A 12985-nucleotide genomic window follows, 5' to 3' on the forward strand; every position below is an offset into this window, starting at 1 on the left:
CTGCTGGCAGCTGCTCATTAACACGGAGTGACAGGCAGGAAATACTTAGGTGTCATGATCAGAGAAGTTACCCCTCATTGAGGAACCATTACATGTAAAGTGCTCGGATGAACAGTCTATGGAAATCATCTTAGTCAACAGGAAAATATGTCTTCATTTTACAGAGGAAGACATGAGAGGCTTGACAACTTGAGCAAAATGTGACTTAGATTATATGGAACGTAATCTAATTCAGATTCAGAGTATCAGAGGTATCATTTTCTTGGCTTGTTATATGAAATCAATCATAAGACTTTAAAGAAAAAAAGAAGCTTTATGCTGCATTTAATGTTCCTGGTTCCCCATTTTTTAGTTTACAAAACAGAACACCTATATATCAGTTAAAGTGCCATTTGAGTCTTATATTTTATTGAGTAGAAATTTAGATGCATGAAAAATGCCTCAATTGTTCATATATTTTAAAAATCCACACTGTTTAGAAATTCTCACCTCCTCCCAGAATGCTGTTACATTCTCCATGACCACACCTGTGGCCATTAAGTTATACTCCAGTATCTTGTATTCTTGTTTCTCCAGGAAATCCTATCAATAGACGGACCAAAAATGTTCAGTCACAGAATCAGAATAGCAAAAATGTATTGTTGTATCTTCTTACACTCTAATATCGCACTATCTTGTAAGGATATTAACAATGAAGTTAGAAATTAATTTTTAATAAAATAATGATACAATTGTCCTAAAGTTAATGTACCAAGCAGTAGAATTCATCATAATCTAAACATACTCTTTAAATATATTAGTTTATGAAATTAGTTTTATATATCAGATATTAGTACATAGTTGCTTTTTAAATTTGTTATATAGATTATTAATTTCTAACGAAACCCTGATGATTACTTATTCATGTCTCACTTCAAGGCAGTACAAATGAAAAGAACAACAAATCGTTTTATTTCAATACTCTCTTTATAAGCACCATCACTGTCATCACTTCTCTAGATAAAGCAAGTGCGTCTCAGTGTTCTGAGAAAGGCCCCCACCTGTGACTGCACACCACATGAAGACCAACTAAGGCTAAGTGGAGCATAGGGCTTAAATCTATGGAAGTGTTCCCTGGTCCCTGCCTGCCTCTTCTTTCCCTGTCCAAGATCTTGCTCCTCTCTCTTTTCCTCTTTTGGCCTATCTTACTTATTTCCATTTTCTTCAAATGGTTCTGTGTTACTGTTCAGTGATATTGTTGTCTCTCCCTCTCTGCCCTCTGCTCCCTCTTTCTTCTCTCAAACCTCCATGCAACTATGATGATGTTAACAGAGAAATAAGGTAATCATAGAACCACTATGATGCTAGCTTCACTAACTACTTTGTCTAGTCACAAAACCCAAGTTCACTTAACCTCAGGGGTGAAACAGGTGACTAGAAAGGGCTGAAAGAGACTGTGATGAGCTGAACAGCGTACACACTCTTAAAAAACAGCTGCTGTAACTGTGGGGACCTAAATTACTAGGTAATTCTTCAAAAGGCACTCAACACCTGTATGTATATACATTTATGTTAATGCATGGGGTACAAATGATATCTCTCTACTTCTAATTACTACCAACTAATTAAAAGGTTTCAAAGACCAAATAAAACAGATATAAAATCTAAAATTATATGCTACCCACCACCGTAACACCAGACCTAGGTAAATAAGAAGAAGACCACTTAAAAGGAGCCCACTCTCCATCCAACATTTTGTTTGTCATAATGATTTATTTACTTTCTCTGTTAAATATTTAAGCAGATATGTTGAACAATAATGAGACATTTCTCTCACAAGTTTATTCAACTTGCCTTGAATAAACTACTTATTACCTCAAAGTGCTAGGACATTCTTACTACTAACAGCTACTCTGGCATTATGAAGTTTCACAGTGATTAATGTTGCCAAAAATTGCCATTTCCATCCCTTACACTATCCAGTGAAAGGCTAGAGAAGTTTAAGGTGGACATTCTAGGGCGAGCTGGAACACTTTATAATTTCCTGCTGAAGTTATTCAATTTTTTGGATATTTACAAGTTGCCTAGAACTGAGCTAGTCACAAGTTACTTAGGTAGAATTTTGCAGATTATGAAGACAATTATTTTAAATTCTTTTGACTTACAAAATCTTATAGGATTTTATTTCATCAGACTTTCATTGTAAGGACTCATGTATTAATGTGAAGAGACAAAAAATCTTATCTATTGACAAATCCAATATCAAGAAATTCATCTTCGAGATTTTTCCACTATACAAATTCTAAAACGATTCAAAAGTCATATAAGGATGTAGTTCCGGAAGTTACCTGTATTTTTCTTATCATTCCCACAGAATCGTACCACGCCTGCACAGCAGTGGGGAACTGTCGTGTGACGGACATTCGCAGGACGATGCAGAATGAAATGGTTGTGAATATTTTTCGGAGGACGATTCCATTGATGACTGTATAGGGAAGCACAGACAAAAAGACTACAAAGAACCCTGAAAAGAAGAAGGCGGAGCTAGTGAAGAACCTCATGTAGGCTGCCTTCCGGGTCAGTTTCAGTTCCACACTGTGGAAACAGAAGAAGATGTGATATATTACTTTCTTTTCAAATAGCAAGTGTCTTAGAATATAAAATCTGAACATACAGTCTAAAGTTTGTGCAAGTTATAAAACCTTTCTTGGCCTCAAATAGTTCACATATTTAAACACAATATTTAATAATGTTGTGAAACATTTAAGAACTTCAATTGTGTAACTGAACTTTTATTATTAAAATTAATTTAAATATTAACTAGATAGATCTTAATTTTATATTGTTTTTATATCTTTAGTAACTTTATTATTATGTGAAATGATCTGTGGAAAGGAAAACAATGTTACAAGTTTTATGACTGAAAATGACAATTTTGTGGTTATCCATCAGATTCTTAACATTTTTGAGATTCTAGTGTGGCTCTGAAAAAGCCCTGACAATGTCATATATATCAAAGAGGAGAGGGTTCTCCTGTGTTAGCATGGATACAGGGCACCTGAGAAGACTGTCACTGGGCATCTCCGAGTCACACCTGCTGATGCTGAGATGCTGCACTAGCTTCCCAGAAGCTACTCTAGTCAAAGAAGACAAGTAATTCAGTTGCAGGTGGCTCTTCAAAGCCCAAGGGGTAGCCACTCCCTCCTCCGCCCTCTCCTTTCAGGATAACTGTCTGCAGTCATGCCTCACTAGAGTTGCAGGCCTCTAGTCTCAACTCCAGCTGTGAACTATTTGCTTTATTTAACACATACAGGGAAGGGTTAAAATGCTTTTAATGGTCAGAAAGCAAGAAGCACAGAAGATGGTGACAAACAGAAGATGAAGAGCAACACAGCCCTTAACTTCAGCCCCAGTCTTCCAGAAGCCATAAGACTACAAGCCACTTGGGATTCTCCCCAACCGGTTCTTGTGTGGGCAAAGACCAATGGTAACACAAACTGAAGGCGCAATAGCAGGGGCATCTGGCCTGTAGACACACGCTTCCACACACCTCTGATCCAGAGAAACAACTGTCATTGTCAAGAGGTTGAACTAAAGGAAATCCTTTTTAAGTCCTAAAGGAAACGATGTAGTGCTAAACTCACCGACAGTGGTCATGGGTATAACCTATATTGTAATCAGCCCAATGAGTTGTAGTGTTTTATCTTTCACTAAATTTGTACTGTAGGTGGCTTGTGTTTGGGTTCTGCTTGTTTTATCTGTGTCTAAAGAAAGTTACTCTTTCCTCCAATTAAATGTGATCCCATCATTAAAGTAAACACAATACTTCCCTTGTAGAGATGTGGTTATGTTTAGATGACAACATAGCAGAAGATCTAAAAGGAAAATGTGCAGCCCCCTTTTTTTCTAGAGATAAAATATATATTGATGAGGCTGGTATTTATAAAATGATAGAGTTGTTTTAAAATGTCATAAAGTATCAAAATTATTCAACTATATTAGAAACAGCTGAGAAAAGTTAGAAATCAAATAGGAAAAAAAAATGGATCCAAGACCACTTAACACAATCATCTAAAAACTATTCTAAAATTTCTAACATTTTATGAGTCGTAAAAATGTTCAATCAGCTTTATATTCAAAAATGAAAATTCCTTTATTTCCAAAAAGCAATAAAAAGCAGATTTATTTTCAAGGAGATTTTCCCTTTTGCCCAGTTCACCAGTGGCCCAGGCTGAGGTAACCGTCCTTCTGAAGAGTATCCTGTATTTGCTCTGCTGGGTAAAGCAGTTATTACTTTCCCTTTTACGTCAGCACTCTCCAGATTTTTCAGGTACTGATTTCATGCTGTATCAAACAGGTTACAACCAGACAAATGCTATCAGAATTAGCCACCTCAAAAAACAGAACAGGAAAGATGGATTTCATAGCGTGAGGAAAAGAAGGGTAAAATACCAATGTCAAAACATCAGCCACAGGAATGACCTGTCAGTGAGCTGTGAGCGTACTGTGACGCCTGAGAAAACTGGATCCTCTGATAACCTCATAAGCCTTGCCATGACTGCGCTTTTAGGCAAGGTGTGGTGGAACAGTCAAGTTGTAAATGTGGAAAACAACTTTTATCAATTGAACAATTCCCCAAGATCTTTAAGGATGTTTCTGGAAAGAAAATGCAATCTCTTTCCCGGATTTACCTTGAAAGGCATAACAACAACAGGTGACCAATAATGTTTGGGAAATAAGTACTCTTTTGCGCTCTCTATTTACATGGCAAAGGACTTAACATTTCTTCATTTCCATTGTTGTTCTAATCACACACCTGTAGCTCAGTTACCACAGTCTACAGGTCTCCAGCAGCCCTGAGTATGAAACGGCTCAAATTCAGAACATTGCACAGATCTCTATTTCCTGTTCCCTGTGATACGCCCAGATGCCCTACCTATGTCTCTATATTAGTAGCATCCTCAAGGACACGCCCACCCCCAGAAATCTAAAGCATTTCCTTGATTGTAATTGATAGAACAGGGAAGTCAACTACAGAAAAATGGTTACATGGCTACAACAATGATAATTTTTATTTTACCCAAAATTATCTCAGTAATTATCTATTAATCTGTGCTGTACCTTTTTTTTTTTTTTTTGCCAGATATAATCTTTACTAATCTTCAAAAGTTCATCTGAGGTGAAAGAAGACAAGACACAAACAAGTGCCAAGTACAGATTCTGTCTCAGGAGGAGGCTTTTGTTACAGAGAGTAACTTTGCCTCCTGTGAGGAGCAATTTACATAAGGAACACTGAAGAAAATTTTCTTTGTCACTATTTTCAGGCTCAGAATAACAGGTACAAATTGTCCAAATGTGGCTGTCCCCCACTTTTTGTAATTGGTAACACTTGAAGTACGGTGCCATATAGTATCAGCCCTTACTCTCAGATGTAAATATTTAGCACTCCCATTTATGGTTTTAATTATCCTCCAGCATCTTTATCATTGATTTAATTAAGGGTGTTAAACAACTATGAACTACTATAGGAGAATCGTTAATATGGCATAAATATTTTTGTAGTGCAAAGAAGAACTGAATCAACTATGTAAAGCCATAAGCCAGGGCCAGGCACCGTGGCACATGCCTTTAAGCTCCAGGCCCTTCTGGTCTTCAGACTAAGTTCTATGCTAGCTGGCCATTGCTACATGATGAGACACTGTCTCAAAAACAAAACAAAACATTAACTCATCAAAAATGATTTTATGTAGCTGATGTATAAACAGTAGAATAACTCAGATAATATGCTTGATTTTTAGAAAGTTCACAGACAGGTTGGAAAGTCGTCTGAGTAGTCATTTTTAAGTGTTAAGGATAAAGTTGGACCAATATTATATCAACTTACTGTCTCAGGTTTTCAATTATTTTTTCCATCGCTGACTCCCAACAATATGCCTTAACAGAATAAATATTATCAATAATTTCTGATGTGATCACAAGTCTTTCATTGATTTTTGCAGCTCTTTGTTCTCTGTAAACCAATCAGTTGATCAACCAATCAATAAGAGAAACAAGTCAAATTATCTATTAATAACTACTCAAAATTGTAGGGAAATCTATTTCTTTTGTTACATACATAAACATTTTGTTTGTAAATAGATGGTAACAAAAGTAATTCTAACCAAGTCGTGGTGGAACACACCTTTAATTTTAGAAGAGGCTAAGGCAGGTAGACCTAGAGTTTGAGGCCAGCCTGGTCTACAGAGAGAGTTTTAAGACATCCAGGGCTACAGGGAAACACTGTTTCAAAGGGGAAAATAAAGTAATTAGATGCCTCCTAAGTTTCAGACATGCACTGTCAGATAAATTTTGGAATATGTCCCTAATCTTATCAATGGAGAGGCCATTAGCTCCATTTAGTGAAGCACATGAAAATGTATAAAAACTTAAACAAAGACCTGAGTCCCCAGATTTGTAGCCTTCTATCAGTTTCAAGCTAGCAAACTCTACAACTTCTCTGCTATAAGCACATCACAAAACTCATATTACTAATTCATTCTGTAGTAAAATTAATAAAAATTTTGGTAGAACGACCTACAATATGGTAGAGAAGGCCAATATGTTCCATACAAAATTTACATATTCCTTCAAGTTCATATAAACTTTATAAAAATGTATTGAATCTTAAAATATTTTAAAAGAAATTCTGTAGACCAATATGGGGGAAAGTTCCCTTTTATTATAAGAAGTATTATTTACACCATTAAAATAATCCCTTTATGATTAATATCTACTCTGATGCCTCCCTTTGGATCCTGTTCCCAAACTGAGCTGCTTTGTCTGGCCTCAGTGGGAGAGGATGCACCTTGTCTTGCTACGACTTAATGTATCAAAGTGTGTTGGTACCCATGGGGGAGCTCCCCATTCTGTGAGGAGAAGGAAAGGGGAGGGTGGGCGCATGTATGAGGGTGGGGGACTGAGGAGGTGGTGGGGCTGCAATCAATATGTAAGGTGAATAAATAAATTTTTAAAACGACAGTAATCTCTTTAGTGATATCGTATGGTTTCCTCATCAGGGCATAGAGAATCCCAATTTAAATTCCTTCAAGCTGTGACAGAGATCACTACCTGTACTTCACCATCATCTTCCCTAAGATAGCTTGAAGAATGACCAGGATTATCAGTAAACCAAGGCCACAGAAGGCGGAGAACTGTAACAATTCCCAAAGAAGCCCCATCAGAAGAGCCACTTGTAAAGGAGCAATCCATACAAAATGTGCCAAGGCAAGTCCCTGAAAAATAAAAGCACAGAAAAACCAAGTGCCATGTTGTCTTCCACCCTAAAACAATCAAGCAAAGAAACACATATGGAAGAAAATGAGCACTGAGAATTTATTTAATCATTGAATTCATGGATCTGAGCACATTAAAACTTATGTGGAAGCATATATATTGACCCCTTAATCAACCATTGCATAGACCAGGATCCCCAAGCTAAATAATTTAGTCACTGCATTTCCAAGTATATTTTTATTCAAGTGGAACTGAGATCTTCATCTTAGGAATTGTGCCCAGATTTTAATTAAAATATTTTAAAATAAAGCTACTGTCTTCATATAGAACACATGAGAACAAGGGATTCTCCGCAGAGGCTCTGTACACACAAACATAACCAGGCATATACCCATGTGTGCATGAGTGTGTGTGTGTATGTGTGTGTGCACACAACCCGCACAGGTCAACATCTGCTATTCAATTCATAAATAATTTATTTAATACTTGCTATGTTAAATACAGGAAATGCAAAGATAAATAAAATACAGTATCTGTTCTCAAGGATCTTGAATTTATTGTGACACATGACAGCATAGGACAAGAACTGCTCGAAGTATCATATTTAGCTTAATAAGGAACAATTTAAAGTATTATATCAAAAGGAAGCAAAGTCTGATAAGGATTACGATCTAAAAAACCTTAATAAGAGCAAGCTGAGGTATGACTGGTTGGGCAATTTTAGTTGACCTCAGAACGGTGCTCTGCTACACAATTTAGCTGTTCCAGTTCCCCGAAATAGGCTGACTAGGGATGGGTGGAGCTTTACTACTTATCACTGTCATCTGATGCAGGATTAATCTTCCTTTAGGGTTGTTTGATTTTTAACAAAATCCATAAAACATTTAATCAATGGGTACATACTTCATCAAATTTGTTCAGGTTGTTGGAAAGAAGACTAATAAGTTGTCCAATACTTATTTTATCAAGAACACGGCTTGACAGCTTTAAAGTCTAAAAGAAAAATGGGAAGTTAGGTGATATCAACAAACAAAAATAAAATGTATTCACAAGTGACACATTAGTAAGGGGGAGACATGACTGCACATAGCTTAAGTGGAGGGATTAGCCTTGTTTCACACTTGTTAGCTTTATAAAATTTAAACTTAAAAGCAAATATGTTGAAATACCTCTGTCTTCATATTTCCTGTCATATAGAAGCTTTTTTGTCTTTGACAATTAAGAATGATATTACATTTAAATATCCATTTGTAAAATGTAAGGTTGAATTTTTTTTTGAGTCTTTTTGTTTGAGTTTTGGGGATCTGTTTACTTTGGGTTTCGTTCATTTGTTTCGTTTTGTTTTAATGCAAACAAATATTACATGGAATCAGGTAAGCCAGACCCCAAAGGACAAATGCTACAGTTCTTATGTGAGGATCTCAGTTATGAATTTTTAGAATATTAAATGTAACAATGTGTTGGCAAAAGTTAGAGAGAGGCATTAGAGGGAGGGAGGATATTATTTAACAGCACACATGAAAATGGAGGCTGGGTCTGAGGAATACTGAGAGTGGAGGCATAAGTGGGAGGCCCGGAGACAGCAAGGAGAGCAGAGTGCATCTATCCAAAACCAAAAATTATGAAACGGTCATCTGGGTAACTATTATTTTATAAGCTTACTTTTAAAAATACAATTTTATGACTTTGTTAATCCTTGCATGTCAGACAGCTGGGTTCATAGGACAGGTGAGGGTGGGACAGTGTCCTGAGTGACGTGTGAGAGTTCACAAAGCAGTAGGGTAGACAATCACCTTTGCTCCTAGGTGGCTGAGGCATTCACCCTCCTGAATAGCTTCAGAAATGGTATTGCCTATTTTAACTAAACTAGCTTTCACAGAATGGAGGAGTTCCAAATGGAACTGTGGGGCAGGGATACTATTTACATAATACAATCTAATAAGCATCCAAAAATACAGTTGCAGAGACTTATTTACTCATAATCCATGTCTCTATCAAAGATAGTGCCAGAAAATACATGCCATGGCATATAGTAATGAAGTGTCCCCGAATTGCAATTATCAAGACGATTTAATATAGAGATTTTCAAACATTATTAATGCTTGTCTTGCCTGTAATATATATTATGCCTTCAGAACTTAATAATAGTTGGACATGTATAAAAATTATATATATTTGAGTTTAAAATTTACAGTTTGAGTATTGTGCAGTTCTAAGACACCTTTAAACTTACATATATATGTATACATATATTTATTTATTTAAAAAGTTTAAATAGAGGTATCCTCCTGGATGATAGTCCTCTCTCAGAAGCCATGAATAATCTAACGAAAGTCCCAGTGTTGGTCTGGAGTACCTCCTGATGCATGACTGACCAAGGAGATCTCAGAAGTCCCCCAAACTGCACAGGCTTTTGCCCATGCTCTTGGCTGCCCACCAGAACCTGAGGGTAAGATCCTGCTGTTGAAGACATTGCATACTAAAATCACAGGACATGGAGCTGAGCTGCAAGCTTCCTCCCTACTGGCTAGCTTTCATAGTGCCAGCGGTGTACACAAATTGCTCGGCAAGAAAGAGCACCCAGCTGTGACTCTTGTAAGCTACAATACAATCATGTATCTTTCTAGAATGTTATGATTCTTATGGAGATAACCATCTGTCTTCTGACTGTATATGAGGCACACTCCACCAAGGGGACCTTGTCATTTGGTTCTGTAACCCTGATTAAGAGTCTCTGGTTGGGGAGGTCTCTGGCCACAGGGGGAATCCAGCTGAACTGTTGTTCTCCTAAATGGCCATGTTATCAAGCTACCTTCTCACTACTTTGTTTATACTGTAGATTAGAGCTTGCACTCTGCTGTTATGGATGGTGGTAATTGCAGAAACCTATTAACCCCAAAGTGTGGCAAATAAGTGGTCATAATGAGATGGCTGTAGCATGTACCCCAGTGACTCAGAGAACATGGCATTAGAGAGGACATAAAGAACATAGGAGCTGAGCTTGGGAAAGATATACTGTAGACAGATGTCTTCTCTACAGCACTTATCAGCTGCAAACATGAACTCATTGCAGCTGAGGTTATCTGTACATATTTTAGGATGGATGAGGGCATGGGGAGGGGTTGTCATAATCTTATTAGTGTAATATATATAAGCTGCCCTTGTTCCATTAAAAACTTCCCACCTAAGCTCTTATTAATGGGCCACACACAAAAAGACATGAATGTAGGAGGGTACTTGCTAAAACAAGTGGGAGACAGCAGGGAATAAGAGAGAAACTGAAGATAAAAATGACTAAAATTTTTTATAAGTATATGCAAATGTCAAACAATAAATATTTATAAATTTAGAGATAAAAGATGAAACCTAAGGCAGTGAATCCTGATCTTAATTTTTTATAAACTCTTTTACTAATTACTTCAAATTAAAGTATTATTAATTTCAGTGAAAGTGTGTTAAATAACTGAATCAATATTTTTATGTTAATAAAACAAAGTCTTCAAATTTTACAAAGAAAAATAAAACATGAAAAATCATTAATTAAAAGCAAATTTACTTACTTACCTATGAATTAATGATTTAACACTATTACAAAAGTTATGATCATGAAAGAGAGTATGCACTGTGGAATTTAACAATTTATTTGCTGTTAGATGGCTTTGGCAGCAAAGCACCCATTTAAAATTTGTTTCAACTCATCACATATTTGTTGAGTATTTAATAGACATAAAACATTGTCCTGTATGCAGTAGGAATTAATATTTATTAATACATAATTCTTGCCTGGGAGTCACCTAGGAAGTATATATAAATTAGTTGAGGAAAGCAGAATGTATACTTTGGATTAAAAATATAAAAGATTTTATAGAGATAGGACTAAAATAATAGATAAATTTGAGACAAAAAAGAATTAATTAGGGGAGTTAGTTACAAAATATTATTAGAGGAATAAGAGGAGAGAGAACTCACTGAGGTAGATTACATGTGTCTTAGGAGGAGTTTCAGTTTCAGGTAAAATTTCGTACATGCAAAGTATATATAACATGTAATAAACATTCAACTATTTTGGTGATCTTCAAATACATGGGCAAAGATCAGTTCATATTCATTGTTGTGAGTATAACGTGTTATAGTTTCAGAACTTTAAGGAGATTGAATTTATCTCCTATAAAAATTGGAAACATTGTTGGAAGGATCCTACATGTCCTTGCCATGGGCCTGAAGCAGGATAGATATGGGGAAGGCGCAATGAGGGACCAACCTAGAGCAACAGGAACATGTACTTACACGTTTTGGTCATGAGCCAATATAGGAAAGTTAAGTGTGGTTTGCTTATTTTTGGTATAGTAAATGAACAGCAATTAAAATTAAGAGGTTGATTTTGAGATGGAAACACCTACCTAAAAGCTTTAAACTTTTCATTTACGTGTCTAAAATCATTAGACATTTAAATTTATTACTAGATTTGTGCTAACTTTTCCATGAGGACTTGATCACAGATTAACCATCATCCTTATTTTCCTTTTTATTCCCTTTGTCTCAGTACTATATTTCTACACTTTTGTTTTTCCTAACAACTGGAAAATGCTTTACAAGACTTTGACTTATCTATTTTGCAGTTTTGAAGTAATTTTATACAATATTCTTCACCCATAGTAGAAATTGGGGGAAGATCAAATTAGATCACATTTCAATATAATATATATATATATAGTTATCATTATAGTAAGTACTTTTTAATAGGTATTTATTGAAGTAAATTCAATTATTTTTAACAGAAAGCTCTGTAGATTCTACATTCCAAGTGATCTCTATAAAGTTTTGTTGACTTAGCATCATGTTGTCCTGGGATTTATGAATTAATGAGATCGCAGCTTAAGAGATTCAACTAAACTTCTGACTCTTTTTTGTTCTTCTCTGCCTCCATAACGCCTTTTTTGAATAATAAGGTATGGCTATCAAGATTTTATAACACAAATGACCTTGAGTGTGTACTGTAATGGTATTATGGATTACTTGTTAGAGGTCAATTTCATATCCATAGCTCTTGTAAGCCAAGTATATAAAGCTTCTTACTGGAGAAGAAAAATAGCCAAGAATAAGGAAACATCTAAATGCTCCCAATAGATCTCTCTTTGGTCTCTTGGTAGAGTAAACAGTCACACACACAGATTGTTGAAAGCACATGCTGTAGAAATGACTTTGAATTTTGTCAGAATTTTAGATGCCATTTAGGCAGCTAAATGTTTATTTGAATTTTAAATCATTCCCAAATAACTTAGGCTCTTGTCTAGTAAACACACAGAGAAGATCAAAGTAAGTTCTCATGATCTCAATGCGTGTGCTAGTTCAAAAACATTATCAGGTTCAGGACTCATTGGATGACCAAAATCCAACTCACAGTAAGACAGTGGATGAGTATTACCACTGTGTCACCATCACCATCTGTGGCAGCTGGGTGAGGTAGAAATGTATTGCTTAGGTTACCATTAACAAGGAGATATTTTAGTAGATAAAAATATAGATAGCATTTTATCATAAGATGGTATTTTCTCAATGACTTTCGTACTGGCTATTTGTCACTTTAACTGAAAAAAGTGGATTCAAAAAATTGGTGAGCTAGCTCACTGCTGGAGCACTTGTGTGAAGCCCGGGAATTCAAGAAAAAAAAAAAACCCACTCAAATCTTTCACCTAAAATATTGCATCTGCAATGTAGGTCATTTAGAGAAGGA

At 35.9% G+C, this 12985-nt stretch overlaps 1 protein-coding gene across 2 annotated transcripts in view; it reads right to left on the reverse strand.

Moving 5' to 3' along the window:
• Positions 1-12985, reverse strand: part of CFTR (CF transmembrane conductance regulator) — a 146869-nt gene that overhangs the window by 85615 nt on the left and 48269 nt on the right. The window contains exons 6-10 of one of the 2 annotated variants that reach the window (XM_084785181.1): positions 8155-8244; positions 7087-7250; positions 5864-5989; positions 2328-2574; positions 490-582 (exon numbers count right to left, since the gene is read on the reverse strand). In XM_084785181.1, coding sequence (XP_084641307.1) covers positions 490-582; positions 2328-2574; positions 5864-5989; positions 7087-7250; positions 8155-8244 — 720 coding nt within the window. The remainder of the gene's footprint in view (positions 1-489; positions 583-2327; positions 2575-5863; positions 5990-7086; positions 7251-8154; positions 8245-12985) is intronic. The other variant, XM_084785182.1, reaches the window with a different exon arrangement.

This window comes from Acomys minous (assembly GCF_964271855.1).
Source record: "Acomys minous genome assembly, chromosome: 6".
Classification (NCBI taxonomy): domain Eukaryota; kingdom Metazoa; phylum Chordata; class Mammalia; order Rodentia; family Muridae; genus Acomys; species Acomys minous.